Raw genomic sequence first — 20,334 nt, 5'->3', positions numbered from 1 at the left:
TTCATTTTCCCATGGAAAACATACTCATAATTTTAGAATAGGCATTTGGCTGTGTTATCAAAACTTTATTATGACTGGCATTAATTGACTGTGATTGGCAGTCCTGGCCATGGAGCCAGAAAGGCCATGGAGCATAGATTCATGGATTACCCTTTCCAAAGCTCTCTAAAGCCAGCAAGAGCCTTTGTAATGCCATCAGTGAGCTTTTGATGAGAATGCAACTAGCCAGAACCAGGCTGATGCATCGTAATATAAATAAGGTAAATATTAATAATTTTCTTGTTCATGTCAAGAGATACATGATGTAATCAGGAAAAGACTCCCTGTTAATAGGAATTTCACTAAATACACCTGTTGTGCTATTTTTTATCTCCTCCTTTCCCTTGAAAACCTAAATGTCAGTAATATAACGTAACAGTAACAAATATAAAAGCTGTTAAGTCATTTATAGCAGGACAGGGTAAAAAATGAATGTTTGTTTTCTAATTAAAAAAAACCTATGTGAACAGTAATCTCTTGCTTTCATCGTGCTGTTATTTTTACTATTTTTCTTTTTTGTGGTTCAAGAAAACTATTTGAGACAGCAAACCAGACAAATTTTCTGGGATAAAAGCCAGTCTCAGAGATTTTCTTGATTGTTGCAGTTGAAGAAGGAGGAGGAAGAGTGCTAAAATATTTGATGAAAGCAGTGTCAGTCTGGGTTTTATTTTAGAAGCTGGAAGCTCCATGCTAGGGGATATATACTTTAACATTTTGTTTTCATGTTCCCAAATACTTAACATTTTAATCTATTTATAGCTTCTACTTCAGTTCCTAACATTGTGGAAGTAAAAGAAAACATGACTCTTGGAACAACCTTAGTGACTAACCCAAAAGGAGGCTTTCTGGTAAGAAAGGACTTTTTGCCAATTTTAAAAGAAGTCTGTTTTTTTCCTCAGGTACTATAACAAAAACATTTCACCCTTTTTCATATTTTAAAGGCATGTGGACCACTTTATGCTTATAAATGTGGGCGTTTGCATTACACAACTGGAGTTTGCTCTAATGTCAGCTCCACTTTTGAAACCATCGAGGCGATTGCTCCGTCTGTGCAAGGTATGCATGCCACAGGCCACAGGAATTCTCCTGTGTGTCCGAAAATACAAAGTGCCAAACAAGACAAATGTATACACACAGGCATACCAAAAAGTATGAACTGATTAACTTAGCTACCAGCATTACCAAGTTAAGTAAATGTTTTCATTGTCGCTATATAACCTAAATTCTTGCTACTTTTGGAATTTTCCTCAGTATAAACAATCATTAGAGTGCTATGTAACATCTAAACACAACAGCTAAAAATAGTTGCTTATGTTTTTTACTTATGGCCAAAAGACTCTTTAAATAATGACGACATGTTAAAACCTAATACAAACCCGATTTAGTAATATAGATTAAAATCTTAAAGACCTGGTCCTTTGGAAAAATTGAAGAACGGACTGACATTGAAGAAGGGAGGGGTCACTGGTAAATGCTTCAGTTACATGATCTTCTAATCCCATTCTTAGATTTCTGCTTATGAGAGAGTGCCTTGCTGATAAAGGGAACACAAACCATATAAAATACGATGCAACAGTTGATGAATGACAGTTGGCATCAAACATGTCAGTTCAGCTCCTCTGCTGAAGGATATGCATTTGTTACACAGAAGTAACTGGAGCTGTGAAATATATTTGATCTTTGTTGGTATCAATTCTTACATGGCAATTTGTGTTGCAGAGTGTAAAACCCAGTTGGACATCGTCATAGTTCTCGATGGGTCCAACAGCATTTATCCATGGGAGAGTGTCACAGCCTTCCTAAACAGCCTCCTGAAAAACATGGATATAGGTCCTCAGCAAACACAGGTAACATGGTAGATATTTTATCGTTGTTTAATCTGCAAGGAAGAAAAGGATTTACAGGAAATTATATGAGAGCATCATCTATGGAGCTCTTCAATTCCAAGAACTTATGGCAATGGGGTACAAAACCAAAATAGCTGAAACCACAAATAATTCTGTCTGCTGCCAAGCAGCGATGTCAGGGAGGCTCTCCCTCCCCCCACCGCTCAGGCAGTCTGAAGAAAGCAGCTTTCCAACCTAGAGACAAAAGTTAAGTGCATTAAGTGAGGCTGCTTGAACACTGTCCTTTCCCACTTCCTTCCTCTCCACAACCACTTCTTGTCTTTTGTACTTCATAGCACAAACATTATTTCTGCTCCTCCGAGGCGCACAGGCATGGTTCAGACAGCCTTTGATTATAACCTTTTTTGGAGCCGTGTTCGATATTTTGTACTGTGAAGCGTTGAGCATACAGCTTTTAAACATTTGAAGTCATAATTAATGAGTGGCTGTTAAGCCTCATGTTATTAATGACAGAAGCTGCATTTACATAATAAGTGGAGAGGGCCAAATTCCCAGCTGCTATAAATCAGTGCAGTTCCACCAGAATTAATGGAGCTACAACCAATTACCCCGGCTGAGTATCTGACATATGTTTCACAATCTGCCGAACAGAGTATGTAAATAGCAATTCCAGCAGAACTCTGGGAAGGGGGAAACATGGACGCTGAGATACATTTTAACAGAGAAAGCTTTATTAAACAGCAACAGAAGAAACTGGGCCTTCTTTTCGCTTCTCCCTTTTCCCCCTCCCAAAATCAAGGATTTTCTGGGATCTTGTATAATATTTGCTACTTCAAGTTAGCTCCTAACGTTCAGCTCCCGCCTTCGCAAAGGAGACTGTGAGAAGGTATACAGGATATGTCTGTCTGCAGAGAGTATCCCCATCATTTTCCAAGTTAATTGGGGTTTGTGAGCTACCTCCCAGCTCCCCTGATAGCTGTACTGAACACTGGCTGATAAAATTATTACTTACAAAGCATCAACTTTACAATTATGTTCTGTTTTTTTAAACATGCTGTTCTTCCAGATATTGTGAGGAAGAAGGAAAAACACTTTGTCACATTTAACAGAAAGGAAAACAAAATAATAGATTCTTCCTGGTCCCTTATGCTGGTGATTACTAAAACATGTGCCATCTTGGGAAAATACTTAAACATGAACTTACCAGTACAGGGCAATGGCTGCATGGAAATCACCACTGCCTCCTTCCCAAAGGGCTCCAAGGAAATAGTACACAGGGCAATCAACTGTACTGCACTCTCACCCCTCCTCCTCACCCTGCAGTTCCTACATTTTTACATTTCCACATCTCTTGTTACATTTGGTTTTGGAATCCTGCCTTGTCTGTGCAGCTCAGCTTGCGTACAAAAGGTCCCTTGCTGGCCTGCACTCCCGCAGTCGGCCATCTCCACCTACAAAATCCATTCTGCCCAGTTTGGCATAGCTACTCCTTCTCTCACACGTAGACTTATTGACTCAAGAACGTCAGCTTTGGCATCTGGCTGCTACAGAGCAGAAACATTTGAGAGGGAGATAAGAACAGGATAAGGAGAGAGGCTGAAAAACTGGAAATGGAAGGCAAAAGCTAGGGGGAATTTTCTCAGTTCCTCTTACCTTCGTCCCCTCCCCAGGACATATCCCATCTCTCTCCTCTCCTCTGAGCCCCGTGCTTGGGAACCTTGGCACAGCCAAAGGTAGCACTGAGTTTATACCATCTCCTCCACCCACGCTGTCTCTTTTCTCAGAACCTGTGTTTGAATGGCTGTTGGATGGGGAAGACAAGAAATAACAGAGCAGGCTTATTTCTCCCCTCTCCTCTGAGAGCACGGAATAGGAATACAGGAACAATTGTTTACTTTTGTCTGTTCAAATTGATTTGTCCATGTTCATCTTTTGGGGATTGTTAAGCACATAGAAATCAGTGGACTTTCAGTGACTTCAGATTGTTTTCCCCTTGCACAGGAAAGGAATGAGGTGATTACAGAATAACTCCTTAGCAGCTTGGGTGTGACTTGTTCAAAACTGTGTTTTGATCAGAGGCTTGCAAGATTATTTTTTTTCCACTTACCCCCTCCGTGAACAATGGTCATTAGATTTGTAGCAAGTCAGAAGAGAAATTCCTCAGTGTCCCATGTTTGGCATATTTGAAAGTGAAAGCCAGAAGATTCGGATGCAAAAAGCCAAAGTTTATGGTATAATTCTTTCAGAAGTATTTCCTTCTTCCACTTTCCATTCTCCAGAAAATCCACGACACCATACTGATAGTTAAGCTGCATACCTGGAGCTTAGGGATGAGAGAAGTAAAGGGAAAGTGATGACAGGAAAGAGGAAAAGGAAGAAGGAATTAAATGAAAAAAAATGGTACAAGTAGGAACAAAATATTTCTCCTGGCCTTATTCCACATTTTAATGTAACTGCAAAGCAAAATAGTTCATTTTCCTCTTTTTGTTTAACTTTTGTAGAGATAATTGACTTTTTAATATGAGCGTGCATTTTTTAATCCTTTACATGTGAGCAACCTTGTGTGGTAGAAGAATATCAAAAGAGAAAACAGAATACTTCCTAAGTTCAATTCCAGCTTTAACGCTATGTTAGAATGGCCTTCAGAAATTTTCAGACAGGTTTTATTTCTCCATTAATATATGACATAGGCAGTTATAGGTGTTTGGCCTGTAACTTACTATATCTCCAAAGGGAGTGTATCAGTGGACTAATAAGTCATGCCATGCCATATCTTATGATTAGTTTTATCTGCAGAAGAAGTGTACTAAAGAGGTATTAAAAAGATTCATGATGAAGAAAGACCTTTGCAATAGTTTACAAGTAATTTCTGTCTGAGTTCCTGGGAGCAAACAAAATGTAGCAGAATTAATTCAATTTTGCTTTGATTCAGGTATCTTTAGTAAGCCCTCCATATGATAAAATGTATTATCCATTAGTGCTTCCCAAGGCATCTCTGCTTTTCTTTTTTGTTAAATATGATTTAAGTACAATGAATAATATTTCTGATTTTCCTCCACATCGCAATGGTGAAAATCCTAGCATATCATTCCCATGTACTGAATGGTTTTCCTTTTATTTTGTTGTTGTTGTTGTGTTTTTCACCAGATGGATTTGCTTAATAATTTATTGGGAAAGCCAGAATGTACTTTCCAAATAAGGGGCTGTATTCACTTACAGAACAACAATTAATAATTGTCCTCAGAAATGTTTTGTCCCAAGGTAGAACAGTCCTTCACTTGCCTATTCTCTAGTGCAACACTTTCAAAGGCACTGGGGACAATTAAATAATTATTCCCTTGGGTAATATAAAAGCCATGGAATGCTAGGGAAGGGAACATAAACTTAGGAATTACAAAGATGTTCAGTAGATTATGGTCAGTAATGCTTGGAAAAATATTAGGTTTTCTGGAGCAGAGCAGAATTGTGTCCTTCTGTGTAGTACTACTGCATTTTCCAGATTTAAATTAAACAAGCAATTTAAAACATACACCTGTAAGCACAATTCTTAGGGGCTTGCTGAAGTTATGCAATTTGAACAGGTTTATTGCCCCATAAAGGCACATTTGCATCATGTAGATGAGTCATTTACAGTTTTCCATTAGATTAGAAGGCTGCAAAAGCTCAAACCTTCATTGCTATCTAAGAATAGAATTCTAATTTTACAAGTTGCACTTGATTCTGTCATCCTGTAGGAGACTGGGACATGAAGCCTAGTAGTATTTTGTCAGTTCTGGGAAGCTTTTCGTTACCCTTTTTTTGAGGAATGGGTGCCATGAAATATGTAGAACATGATGATCAGTGTTTTCAAAGCTACTTCTAAGGAAGGGTCCCACCAAACAATTGTATCCCATAAGATAACCATATTCTCCCCTTCCTTCCTGATTTACAAGCTATGCAACACAGTGCAGTTTTCCAGACTCAGATGTTCTTCCCATTCACTTCCTCAGAAGGAAATGCTCAAAATGTTTACTTGCTGTGATCATGGACAATGTTTCCTTTCAAATAGGAAATGATAGACCTCAATGTCAGCCTGTAATCTTTTTTAGGAAAAGGACAACACTAACATAGGTCTCTAGAATCATGACAGATTGTGTCATGGTTTAATCACAGCCAGCAACTAAGCACCACACAGCTGCTCACTAACTTTCCCCTCATCCAGTGGGATGGGGGTGAGAATCAGAAGAAAAAACCTAAAACTCGTGGGTTAAGAACAGTTTAATAGAACAGAAAGGAAGAAACTAATAATGATAATAATAACAATAATAAAATGACAACAACAATAATAATAATAATAATAAAAGGATTGGAATATACAAAACAAGTGATACACAATGCAATTGATCACCACTTGCTGACCAATGCCCAGTTAGTTCCCAGGCAACAATCCCTCCCCAGCCAACTCCCCCCAGTTTATATACTGGGCATGACACCACATGGTATGGAATACCCCTTTGGCCAGTTTGAGTCAGCTGCCCCAACTGTGTCACCTCCCAACTTCTGGTGCCCCTCCAGCCTTCTTGCTGGCTGGGCATGAGAAGCTGAGAAGTCCTTGACTTGGTCTAAACACTACTTAGCAACAACTGAAAACATCAGTGTTATCAACATTCTTCTCATACTAAATCTAATACATAACACTGTACCAGCTACTAGGAAGAAAATTAGCTCTATCCCAGCTGAAAACAGGACCGACTGGCAGATACTTTTCACACTGGCAGCAGTGAACAGTTGATTTAATCCTTGGTACCAATAAAATCCTCAAAGCTGTGGATAAGGAGCCCATGGATTAATCCACAGCAGTGGACTCCCTGGTGTACAATAGTCTCTGGCTACACTTGTGCATGGTCCTGGAACATTTAAGGCACTCCTCCTGCTCCAAAAGACAAACATAATGAAAACCTCTTGTTTATCAACAATTAATGGCAGTCTTTTTAAATGACTGGTAGCATCCTGCTCAGATTATGCTGTATGTCACTTTAGATGCATGCTACAAAATAGTTGCCTTGGAGGGAACAGGTTAAAAATTCCATCTTCATCGTGGGGTTTAGTCGGTGCCACATGACCGGTCTGAGCAGTAACACAGTGTGTGTGTGCCCGCCCTGCCCTGTTGTGCAAACTCTGTGCAGGATTAATAGGCTGCTGCCCACAAGAACATGCAGCCTCCGGATGAGCTCACCTACAGGTGGAAGAGGGCATGCCTCCAAGAGAGAATTAGAGTTTCTTAAAAGGGAGCAACTTGTCATAACTTTGAATTTACATCAGTTCTTCCAGATCTGATTGTATTTTCAAAAGGATACAGAAATTAAGTGGGACAGATTTTGCTACCATATACCATTATAATTATAGTCCCATAATCGTATGTAACTAGCTTTTCATAACGATTGTGGTATTGATGTTTAGTATCAAATATTCATCCAGCCCTAACCCTTCTAATACAAGCAAACAAAGGTTGTGCAGAATCTGACAGGCTATGAAAGTACCTGAAAAAAACACCTATAAAGCAATTGCTAAGTACGTACTAAGCCACTTCTAAAATAATGTGATGGCATAAACATCCCAGAGGTCTTATTGATGTTCAGTACCTAAATGCTAGAGTGCTTTTAATAATAGATGAGTGAGACATAAATGCCACGTAATACTGCATTATCCTAAATAACACCTATAAATTGCCACGTGTAACATAAAACTGAAATATGCTAATGGAACGTTGTGTGGATTCTTCCCAGTAAAAGCTGTCAGGAACCTGCCAAAACATTAAAACTGACAGAGATGAATGAGAGAAATTAATTATTATTTAAGAATATTGCTCGTCTTTTTATTCCACACTTGTTTTTGCAGCAGGTTCCCTCAGGCATTTGTGGTGGGGTTCCAATCCCATGCGTTGATCTTTTGCACAAAGACTTGTCCTGCTGAGGTCATCTAGAGTCTTCCCATCCTCCTCCCCCATTCCAGAAGCCACCATTTTATTCACATTGTCCCCTCTGGCACTTGTCAGGTGTCTTGCTTTGGCTTACCTCTTGCTGGCAGAATGGCCATGTCCTGGACTGCCCTGCTGTTTTCATCAAGATAAGGGTACTTCGGTCTTCCTCTCACCCTGAGAGCCTAAATTTGTCCTTGCAGTGCTGTTTCTAGGCTAGGTTTAGAGTAAATAAACTATCAGGTGTAGGAATATTATATATGGATGGAATGAAGAGAGTTGTGAGTGAACCATGGCCTCGTATGCTATAAGGAAAACTATTTTGAGAAGTTGTGACTGGTGATTAGGGCATTGGTCTGCCTTGGCCTAGAGGAGAGTAAAGCTGCGGCACAGATTCCCACAAGTCAGGAAGAGCAAGGAGTTGAGCTTGCTTTTGGTTTTGTTCCTATTTTTAATAAAAACGGTTTAGGAACTTCATAATGTTTCATGAGATTGCGTGTCTTCTAGCCAGTCTTGCTCAAATGCTTATAGGTGTTTCATACTGAAGGAAACACACAAAGTTCAGTCGTTTTCCTGGCTGTAGGTACAGATGGGCATTTACCCCACAGCAGGAGACACAGATGTTTTCTTTAAGGGTAGTTGATTTTTAACATGAACTGTGTGTTTCAGGTCGGAATTGTTCAGTACGGACAGACTGTAGTCCATGAATTTTTCCTGAATACATACTCGACAACAGAAGATGTGATGGCTGCAGCCACAAGAATACGCCAGCGGGGTGGCACACAAACTATGACAGCCCTGGGAATAGATACGGCAAGGTACACTCACAAAATATTGTCCTGCATGTGGTAGAGACAAACATAAACAGATATGGTGATTTTCTGATTTTATAAGTTAAAAATATGATGTGGCTGGCATCTGACTTCATTTTAGCTAAGCAAACAAAATTTAGGAGGACAGTGGATAAACAGACTGTCTAGCATCAAGACCAGTTGTGTATAGCACCCTGGAGAGGCAGCTGTCTCCTGAATGGAGGAAATAGGGAAAAAGAAGAGACGTGGAGCAAGGTTGTAGTCCTAAACAAAGGGATGACAATCTCTGATGTCCACACAGAGCAGGTAGGAACTGTGCATGTAGAGGGATGAAGGAAATTAAGGTTTTCAGGAGAAACAGGAAAAAATAGAACTTTTTAATGTTAAATTGTCTCATTCTGAAGTTAGTATTATTATGGGTTTTGAGCCCACAGTTGTCAGAACGCCTAGAAATTTTATATCCAAAGACTTTGAAGCTTCTGGATCACTGGGAGTTAAAGATCTGTTGTAGCAATAGCATTATTTAGAAATGCTTCCTTTATGAGAAAAATAAAATCTGACGTTTGTAGAACAGACTCTCTCAGACACTTTCAAATCGTACAATGTTGTCCTGGTATCTTTTTCCTTTTCTACTTTTTTTTCTAGCAGGACAGCATGATTTTGCTCCGTAGAAGATTGCATTTGCCCTTTCCAAACAACCATTTTGTGAAATATGCAGCATCTTTCTGATTAACTATTTGATTATCTGACCAAAGTTTTGTTGATATGATGTCTTAAATCCAATGAAATTCTTACATATTGACCGGTAGTGTTTTCCTTAGATGCAAATAGAAGCTTGAGGGAGTCTGAACAAGTTCATGAAAGGAGGGCCAGCTGAAAATTGCCAAGTACTTAAAATCCACATGTGGTTCAGAAAGTCCCTGTGCACCACAAACTGCTGCAGGCTTGTATATAGGAAAACTTATCAGCAAAAGCTTCCTCTGTTCTTGCAGTCTTCCTATCCACCCACTTTTGGCCATCATCAGCAGTAGATCTTAGCTTTCACTTGTGTGGCCAGTCTTAGAGTTCTGTGGTATTTTTCTAAGAGGAGGAATCCCTGCTTTGTTCCTTCTCCTCCAGAGCCCTGATCAAGCCTCCCCTTTTCTGGTCCCCTCCAGAGTCTGGGTGAGCAGCTGCCCAAAATCTCAGTGTCCGTTTGCCCATCTGCGTCTGTAGAATTCAACTGGTCACCCCCACCTGCCTCCAGTCACCTGCAACCTACTTCTGCCACATCCCCAACACTGAGTCTTACTGTAGGTGTGCAGAGGTGTGCTGGTAGCTGAGTAAATACTTTGACCACTTGAATTGCTGCAGTGGGGTGGAAATGTGTGGGGGTTTTATACAGGGGTTTCATGATGGAGGGTTGCTACTTGGGTCTTTTTTAAGGTGCCAGAAGCTGTTTTAATGTGCCAGAAGTTTATTTGGAGAGGGTAGGAATTTTTCGCTATCCAGCATTGTATTTTCTGCTGTTTCTCTCAAATGAGTGAATAATGAATGAATGCTTGTTAAATTCTTTGGCTGTGAACTAGCATGTGAACATGCCAATTGTTGTTATTTGTATTTGCTCATGGTTAATATTAATCTCCTTTTCCTGCTTCTTAGTTAATATAAAGTCTTTGAGTTTATGGTTGACTATGCAAATACAATGCATGCGCTAAATGCTGACATTGCCTTTCTCCAAACGTTTTATGGTCCCTTTAGGAAAGAGGCTTTTACTGAGGCTCATGGTGCGCGAAGAGGAGTACAGAAAGTAATGGTTATTGTGACTGATGGGGAATCACATGACAACTACAGATTAAAAGAAGTGATTGATAATTGTGAAGATGAAAACATTCAGAGATTTGCTATTGCTGTAAGTGAAATTTAATGGGAAAATTCAGAATCTTAAAAGCATGTTTCATCTTCCAAATGTAATTTCTGTTTAAAAAGTTCATGTCACAGAAACTTTATGGAAATATAATCATTTCAGAGAGGAAAAAAAGAAAGAAGCTGAAAAAAACATTAAAAATTTGCTTTCTGATTTTATAGCACATAAGAAAAAGCAATCTATCTGTCTTCCTAGTGATGACAGGTATGTGTGTGTGTGAAGAAAAAGGAGAAATAGTTTGAGGGGCAGTATAAAATCAAATGCTTTTTGTTAAGGGCAATATTGAACAGAGTGGATTAGTTCAAATCTTCTGAGCAATTTTGAGAGACATGTTACCTACTTTTAAAAAAAAAAAAAAGCAAATGTAATCCACCAACAAAAAACAGGTTTATTATGGTTGTTCTGTGTGCTGGCATTCTAAAGTCATCTTCATGCTAAGCAAACTTTGTAGCTAAATGAGAGCATGAACATGATGGAGGTTAACCCATATTGAAAAATATGGAAACATTAATGATATATTTAGTGTGAACTCTCCACTGTATTTGTGTATTCTATACTCAAATCATCTGTTTTCTATCATTAATTATGAAGGTACATTGGATTGTTGCTTCTCTGTTCCTATCTTTCTTTGTTTTAGTACAATGAGGTGGTATGGAACCATACTTCAAGAAAGATGTTATCTTTAATTTAAAGAAATACATAAAACAGAAGTTGAATCCAGGAGCACACAAATTTTCAGTGGTTTCCCTCATAAAGCTAGAGATTATTAAAGAAAAATTTGTCCTTGAAGCTGCAATATTTTTTAGCAATAAAATCCCTGTTCTAGAACCAAAATTGAATTGCACCAGTGTCCAGAAATGCTGGAACATGGGAGTTTGTTATTTATTTCCATCTCAAAGCAAGTTATGTGTATAGAGTGCTTTTTTTTCTGTGAAAAATACTTGTCAGTCTGTGAATTGGAGAAGCGAGTCATTTTGTTGTGAGACATGCTGAGTTTTTACAGCAGTGGTGTTAAAACTGCAAACCAAATCTAAGGTCGTCTACTGTGATGGAGTTAACACCTAATGCAAATATTATTCTTATATGTATTTATAGGGCAAATCTGCACACTAAAAAGAATTATTTTATGCCTAATCAACTTACCATTAATTGCTTACATGCCATGTTATGAGAAGAACTGGTGGTATTTATGCAGAAGCCAGTGCAATTGCATATTCTGGTTTGGGGGCTGTTGTGTTGTTTTTTTCCTGAATTAAGGCCTACTTCAACAAATCGTAGAATCATAGATAGATCATTAGAATTTTGTGAAGAAGGGAAAAAAAGGACACATAGCAGACATTACACCACACAGTTGCTTTCTTTGCTTTTGTTGATATGTTCAGAAAAACTGAGCCCTCGTATAGGTCTGCTCTCATTGGAAAAGAGTGGTTTCAAATCAATTTGAGGGAGGTTTTAACAGAACAAATTAAGGTTAGATATGATTTCCCAATATTCTCTGACAACCTGCCTCAATGGTATCTTTTAAAACAGGTTATAAAATGTATCCTTGACTTCTTTTTCATTAATTCTCTTTAGATTCTTGGCAGCTACAGCAGAGGAAATTTAAGTACTGAGAAATTTGTAGAGGAAATAAAATCAATTGCCAGTAAGCCTACTGAAAAGCATTTCTTCAATGTCTCAGATGAATTAGCTCTTGTAACTATTGTTGAAGCACTTGGAGAGAGAATATTTGCCCTGGAAGGTACGACATTTAAAGTTTACTTCATGCCTGCAGTATGACTGAAGCAAATAGAAGACCACCTGCTTTTATCTTCCTTTGCAAAGTATTGTGCTGCATAAAACATATTATGTAGGTATTTTTTTCATGCTGATCATAAAAATATTTTACAATAGGCATCAAAAACATAGATAATAATGTGAAATGTATTCAGGTGGGTTAGACCCTATGGAGACAATAGTCTAAAAGGGTAAATAACCATTATTGTTTTAGCTGGGGTAAACATGAAGTTGCCTTCCCTTAGGTAGAAATATCCTGATTACCCCATGATAATATATTTGTCTGCCTATATACCTTTAGGTTCTCTTTTGGGTTCATTATTAGTTACAGCATATTACTTTGCTATGCAAGTTAACATCGACTTGGTGTATAGAGTTGACAAGATACATTTTTCCTTTGGAAATATTCACGATACTCAGATTTTAGCACAGAAAAGTCATTCTCTCATAATGTCTGCTTACATTCCCCATCCAAATTAGGCAATGCTGTCCAAATCTCTGTTTCAAGCACACTACTGGTAACAGAAGACTCAGTTTATTAGTTATAAATTATACTGGCCAACTCTGAAGGGATTTGTGTCATACAAAGAAAACATCCATCTGTTTTTTTCCAACATCTCAACTTACCAAATAGCTGGAATAGTGTAGTCTGCAGCTGAAACAAAAGACAACATTGACTTGAATGTCAAGAAATAGTACAAATATGAGAGAGTATTTTAAAGTTTTTTAAATTGTAGCTGTTTTTCTCAGACTTATTTAGGTGGGTTTTTTTAGTGTATCATTTACCTTGATCAAATATTACTATTGTCAGCAGATTATTACTAAATATTTTTTTCCAGTTTATATGTTCTCATCTTTTTACTTTCTGGAAGATTTTGTTTCCTCACTTTTGAAACAGATTAGTTTGAGGAGAATTTAATCTCTCTAAAGCCCAAAGTTTAGCCTACTTAAACTCACTTAGTACTTCAAAGTTCATTGAATAGGGGGCTCTTTCCTTAAGTCCCTGTTTACTAAGAAGAATACACTTTTACTAGAAAACCAGTTGTTCAAACAAAAATTGAAAACTTACTCTTCAATTTGTGCTTTGTACTTCTAGAAAAGTGAGAAAAATTGTCTTTCATTAACAGAATAAAATGTTAGTTACACCTATTAAATATAATAGATATAGAATAAAATGTTAATCAATTGCTAGTCATGACAACAGACGAAGGATATAAGACCTAACGTGACTGAGTTTCTGGACATCTGTGTACTCAGATTCAAGGTTTCATGCCATAGCTCAACACTTGGAACAACCAGATGCCACTGGAAGAGACGGTCTCATTTTGTCACACTCCACCTTGTCCCTTTTAGCAATGAGTAGCCATTAGGTAGTTCCTGTCTGTCACATGAAACCCCAGCCTCCAAATATTAAATTGTATAAATGTTATCTGTTTATATGGTAGTCAGCTCTTGAGATGACTAATCCTCCGCATCATGTCCTTCAGTATTTTGGTACTTTAAGCATATTGTACTCTAAGTATCAACAAGTAGTGCAGTACTCATTGAATTCAGATTTAATTTTCTGCAAAAGGTGCAGTAATAAATATCTACTTCTTGGACATTATTACTTTTTATTTAACATAAACCAATTATAACCTGTTAGGATATTTGTGCCTTGATATATTTGCCTTATTTTCAATTTTTATTTTATATAGACATGGCTGTATTACAAAAACCATATATTTTAAATGAAAAAATGTGGAAAATTCTTTTCATCCATAGCATAAGTGATGAGCTAGATAATTTCACCACACTCAGAAGGCCTCTTGATTTCCAGTAGGAAGTCAGAGATGTGCTAAGATTTCTATGTAAGACACCTGTGATATGAGACATGAAATGTCACCTCCTCCACCTGTGAAGTCCCAGAAACCACATAATCTGGCTGCAAGGGAATCAGCATAGAAAATTAAAATGGAATCTTAGCTTTTTGTCAAAGCATTGCGAAGTTGGGTTGCTCCAATGGGTCGAGCTAGAAGATGCTGACTAAATCAGTTTCTCTTGATTCTTCAGGGATGGTTTCCTCTCCCCTCCCAAAGCATTTCAGAAGTTATTCTAGATTTGCAACTGTGTCCATGGATGCATTTTTGTGGCGGCGGCGAAAAAACAGATTAATTCTGTCCCGCCCAGCTTTCTGGTGATAGTCCAGCTTATTGGATAAGAGCAATGTGGATTCTCTCCATATATTGTAGCTGAACTAACTTCTGTGCATAACATGGAGGTCACAGGAACATTGATTCTTGGAATTCTGTATCTGAATCTGTTTAAATTCTCAATCTAAATAGCCTCTTGCTAGTATAGTAGTACATTTGATCTTTTTCCTTGGATTTGTTGTTTTCTTTTTGGTTTTGGCCTTTGAAAATGCAAAGGAAAATTGAGAGAGAGTTGAAAAATCAAATCCAACAAAAACCCATACTTGACAGCCAGTGGATTTTTACACATAATCTTTTTCATATTCCTCTGTGTCTCAGGGCATGGACTTCTGGTTTTAACAGCAATTTTATGTTTTATCCAACCCGTAGGCAGGCACAAATGTTTTTTCACAAAATATCCTTTGTAGGATGCCTGGCAGCTTCAAACTCAATGGAAAATTAGACTGAGGGCTGTTATCTAAGCAGCATTCAGAGCTGCACACACCAATAGTACTGGCATTGTCCTCTGCCTCAGACTGTGAAAGTCCCGTCTTTCTCAGCTCATTAAAGAACATCCTTTACTGCATGAAAATACTGTTTATCAGCAAATGTGCAACTTAAGAGTTTTATGCTTAAAAAGGACTTTTTCAGACTTAGCAAAGCAGCTACATCTCATGAAATATGGCAGCCTATGTTTGTGTGCCAAACATTTTGCGTTTGAGATCATGTCTCCTTCTTATGACTGGCTATAAATCCGAATTAGCAAAGACTTCATGTCCCAGGGAGCAACCTCTGTGGTTTAGTTGCTGAGCATCAGAAGTTCAGTATTATTTAATAGTCCAGCTGCCTAAAATTCATGCAGCCATGGCTTGCTATGCCTCAGTTTCATTCACACAGTTGGAGGTTTGCCTCAGCACTCAGCCGGTAGCAAATCGTGAACTCTTCCTGGAGAAGCATCAGAGCAGATTTCATAGTTCCCCTCTGCTGCCCTTTACCTTATCTCTCTCTCAAGGAGGAATCGATATGTAGAATATAGTTACCTTACTTGGCCACTTAAGGTGGCAAATAGTCCTTGAGTATTGCTTTTAAGTAGAGGAAGAGACAGGCCTTTCTCTTTTCTGATGATATTTCAAGGGTACCTGGGAGCAAAGCAGTCCATCAGAGTTTAGTAACTAGCGTATGACTCCCTGACAAGATATGAAAACTAGTACTAAATCACCTGAAGCTTTTTTATTCAAATTCACTTAAGAGAATTAGGAAGATTTTCCTGTAACTTTCTGGGCAGATTATAGTTCCCAAGCCCTTCCCTGAGGCTTATCAATATTGGACAGCTGAGATTTTCCTATGTTGTTTTTCACAAAGCTTCATACAAACATCAAGTGTTTTTCATGCAAAGTTCCTCCAGCTTCTACGAATTTTTGTTTGCTTGAATACAAGGCTGGGGCTATATGGCTGGTGTTTTATTGTTCACTTAGCTCAAGTGGAAAATGGCTTAACCATATTAATCAAACATTCCAAACATATTTACCATCAGCCTGAGGTCAAATCTGGTCAGCTTTAGCCCAGAAATATTTGTTGGACAAGTTCTGAGACATGATCCTAAAATGGAAACTCTTGTACTTAATGGTAGCATTTAACACAGATCGTAATTTCTGTGTTTATTACAAAAATCTACAGCAAACTATTTTCACTGAATATTCTAGTTAATTATGCTATCCTTTACTAGCGTATGAGCATTTTCATTACACTATTTAGATACTTTTTCAGTTTGAAACTAATTTATTTTTGGAATTTAATTCTTTCTGTTTAATAGCAACAACAGACCAGCAGGCCGCCTCATTTGAAATGGAAATGTCTCAAGCTGGTTTCAGTGCTCATTATTCTCAGGTAAACAAAATATTTGAAAATAGAAGTTCTTTTTCAAAGTAGATTTCTGTTGTTGATGGCATGAATTTGGAATAAGTGTTTCAGTATTCTTTGTATGGTCCTGTTTGCTGTTGAAAGTTTTGGACTTTCCTGTAATTCAGTTATATTTTTGTAAAATATATGTAAAGAATGATTATAAACAATGAAAGCTTAAGACTGTAAGTACCTTCTTCACATGAACTCTAAATTTAATGCTCCCATAGCTCTTTCTATCAGGATAATAGTCTATAACACATTAAGAAAGACTTTTTACCAGGGTCTGTAGTGCCAGGACAAGGGGCAACAGTTTTAAACTGAAAAAAGGTAGGTTTAGATTGGATATAAGGAAGGAATTTTTTATGATGAGAGTGGTGAGACACTGGAAGAGGTTGCCCAGAGAGGTTGTAGATGCCCCATCCCTGGAATTGTTTCAAGTCAGGCTGGATGGGGCTTTGAGCAACCTGGTCTAGTGGAAGGTGTCCCTGCCCATGGCAGGGGGGCTGGAACTGGATGATCTTAAAGGTTGATGATGATCTAAAGGTTTTCCAGCCCAATCCATTCTATGATTCTATGAACTATAAAACTGTTGTCTCTAAATATTAATGTATAAACTGATACTGTGCTGTATTGGTGAAAGTGAGACAGAAGATATATAAAAAGGATATTTTTGTCATGGATATGATCTGTGTTTTTAGTAGCACAACATATTCTTAGTTCTGTTAACACACTGAATACCTCAGTTCTCAGGAGGTAAATTTATATTAAATTGGGATCCCTGAGTATTTGTATTAGCAGAAAATCATTCCCTGAGTATTGTATCTATTCTTGAAAAATCAAAATATATCCATTGTGATGAGCTGCTCAGTGTATGCAAATGAAATTAAAATTTAACATGAGATCAAAAGAACTGGGAAAAGTTAAGCTTTAAAGATACAAAAAAGTAGTGACAGTGGAAACAAGCACAAAAGGAGAGTAACTGAACAAACTCCAAGCAATCCAAGAAGAACTGACATACATAGGAATACCTTCAACATGGCTTTGTATACAGCTCAGTATATCACTAGTAAAAAAGAGAATAAAAGACCTTCAGTATGATTTAACATAAATACTTTATTGCAGAAGTACTCTCTGTTCTTTTTCACTCTCTGCAGTACATTACACATGGTGCTTCAGATGCTGTATCATACCTTAGAAACAAGTATTATCCTGCTAGGGAACGTGATGATTATTTATAAGATTACCTATTTGGCAGAGCATATTCTTGAAGTTCACAAACAACTGACCTGCTGTTATCAGAATCTCATTTCAGAAGTGGGTCTTGGTTCATTGACAGCTCAGGGTCTGTGGTGTCTGTCTTATCTAGAAGGCTGCATTCATGCCTTTAGGCAAGAAAGGTCAGCAAACCATTTCTCAGTGACAAAAGGTTCTTGGACAATATACAAGACTCAGATTCAACAGTGAAAGGTTCAGGTTTCTGAAACTTTGTCTGGGAAATGCATTTAAGTGTTGTATTTTCTGATTAGCTTTGCAAAATCTCTTTTGTCTTTCTATTTGGCCTGGAATGGTGGGCTGAAGTTGTAGGAGCTGTGTTTTACTCTGCTGCTTTTCCTCTTTTTTTTTTTAATGCCCCCACCCCACTTTTTTTTAAGTCGGGTGCATTTTTAACAAAAAGTGGCTGACATAATATGATTGTAGGGGCCACACTATAGTAGGAAAAGCAGGGCTGAATACTAAATATACAGAAAGCATTACCCAAATGTATCATGATCAATGAACATCTATAGACGATTCACACAGAAAACAGGCTTTTTGTTTTTCTCTGCATAAGGATTGGATCATGCTTGGAGCAGTTGGAGCATTTGACTGGAATGGCACAGTGCTCATGGTGAAGGACAGTGGTTTTTCAATGCCAACTAATGACACTTTTCGTGACAGGCTTGCAGAAAAAAATGAACCCCTGGCAGCCTATCTAGGTAAGAGAAATAGCCTATCTTATGACACTTTTTGACAAATGCTACCAGACCTCTCTCAAATCTCATTCACAAATAGTATCTTACAGAATATTATCTTATGTTGTAGGAGCCTGGGAAAATTTATAATGTATGGACATGTCCACTGTATGATTTTCTTGTTTTTAAAAAAACAAAAAACAGTTAACACTTTTACAATCAATAAAGTAGTCCAAACACTTACAGAGCTAACTGTCTCTAGACTTTCCCCAACAGACATGTCTAATCTGTTCAGAGAAGATTTCACAGATTTTTCTAGTATTTTTAACAAGTTTTTCTATACCTTGATAGTTAAAAAGTTTTATCCAATATTCACCCTAAATCTTCACTTAAAATTAAGCTGATTTCTGTCATTCAATGGACAAGAACAACAGTTTATCACTATCTTTTTTATAATAATGTTTTGCATATTGACAGGCTATTGTTTTCCTCTCAGCCTTTACTACCAAAAAGCATCAATGGCCTTGCTCTCTCCTCTGGGTTTTGCTTTCTACACCTCATGATTCAGTTTGCTCTGTTACCTCATTTAAGCCATACTTTCACTGATGAAGAGTCAAAACTAGAATAATTTCTTTTTTTTTTACCCTAAATACATTGTCTTCTTTGCATAATGCCATCTTCTATTTTTTATCTATCTCAAATTTAGTAAAGTAATTTTAAATTTAGATTCTATCCTCCATAATACTTGCAACCCTGCCACAGCTCTGATTCGTCTCGAAATTTTTTAAGTCTTCCTTCACCCAAGTTGTTAAATTGTTGTTAATATTAAACAGAGCTGTGTTCAAAATGCTCCCAGAATCACATCTGGAAGACTCCATCAGTTTGACAGTGAACCAGTAACAACTGTTCTTTGCAAGTAGCGTTTCAACCAACTATTCACGAGTTATTTCATCAATACCATCATCTTCTTACACCATGCGAGAATGGCACAGTGAACATGACTCACCAGCCTGTGAACAGGTTTAACACAGTGGTGTTCATGGCTCTGAGGCAGTAGGCAAATACACATCCAGCCCTTTTAACTAACTCTGCTATTATTCTCTAGCATAAGTAGGGCTAAACATCTAGTTGTAGAATAAGTCTTAAAAAGGCTCTGAATTGCAGCAACTATTTTTGCATCTTGACTTCTTTTCTGCTTCCCAGGATACACTGTGAATTCAGCATTGACACCTGGAGGTGTACTGTACATAGCAGGACAGCCACGATACAATCACACTGGCCAAGTTATCATTTATAAAATGGAAGGAAAAGACGTACAAGTACTTCAGAGGTTAAATGGAGAACAAGTAAGTATGCATTCATGATTAACATATGAGAGGAATATGGCATGAGAAATAGAAATAATGATTTCAAATGAGAACTGTGCATCAGAAGAGCAAATGAAACCAGGAGTTGTAAGCAAGATCAGAAGGAAAGGTTAGGTAGATGCTCTGGTATAGTATGGAAAGTGGACCCTACAGTAGTCAGAGACCCTTTGAAATTTTCTCTTTGAGGGTTTACCTTCACTAATGTCAAAGTGGTTGTAGCCATCTCTGGTACTTGAAATTTTCACTGTCTGCTGAGTGGAAGGGGTATGTCACTGAGAGGAAACAGGTGCGACAAGGAGGGTTCTGTGCAAGAGCATCAGCTGGGATAGCATGAAATATTAAATAGCTGCTTGTTATACGGAGTTGCAGCTCACTAAGAGCTGTTCCTGCAGGAAAAGCCCAACATGTCATCACATAATTAAAGATAGTAGTGTAATATTATGGACATATGAGTGTTGAAAGACCTGCCTACTCGGGTCTCCCCAGGCTGCAGTACAAGCTTCTTTCAGGAGAATTCAGGTTACCTAATTTTCACTTATAGCTGATGTCTGCAACTCAGCTAATCAATCAATCCTTTGGAGTCAATGAAGAAAAGTAGGCGTTTTT

The 20,334-nt window shown here is 37.8% G+C and overlaps 1 protein-coding gene across 2 annotated transcripts in view; it reads left to right on the top strand.

Annotated features, from left to right (window-relative positions):
- Window positions 1–20,334, top strand: part of ITGA1 (integrin subunit alpha 1) — a 74,561-nt gene that overhangs the window by 32,637 nt on the left and 21,590 nt on the right. For both annotated transcript variants that reach the window (XM_049796179.1, XM_049796180.1), the window contains exons 4-12: window positions 799–887; window positions 981–1,095; window positions 1,759–1,886; window positions 8,512–8,660; window positions 10,395–10,545; window positions 12,136–12,301; window positions 16,321–16,394; window positions 18,241–18,385; window positions 19,565–19,707. In XM_049796179.1, the coding sequence (XP_049652136.1) occupies window positions 799–887; window positions 981–1,095; window positions 1,759–1,886; window positions 8,512–8,660; window positions 10,395–10,545; window positions 12,136–12,301; window positions 16,321–16,394; window positions 18,241–18,385; window positions 19,565–19,707 (1,160 nt within the window). The remainder of the gene's footprint in view (window positions 1–798; window positions 888–980; window positions 1,096–1,758; window positions 1,887–8,511; window positions 8,661–10,394; window positions 10,546–12,135; window positions 12,302–16,320; window positions 16,395–18,240; window positions 18,386–19,564; window positions 19,708–20,334) is intronic.

This window comes from Accipiter gentilis, chromosome Z (assembly GCF_929443795.1).
Source record: "Accipiter gentilis chromosome Z, bAccGen1.1, whole genome shotgun sequence".
Lineage (NCBI taxonomy): Eukaryota > Metazoa > Chordata > Aves > Accipitriformes > Accipitridae > Astur > Astur gentilis.
The sequence above is the reverse complement of the archived record's forward strand: the minus strand, read 5'-3'. Positions and strand labels throughout refer to the sequence as shown.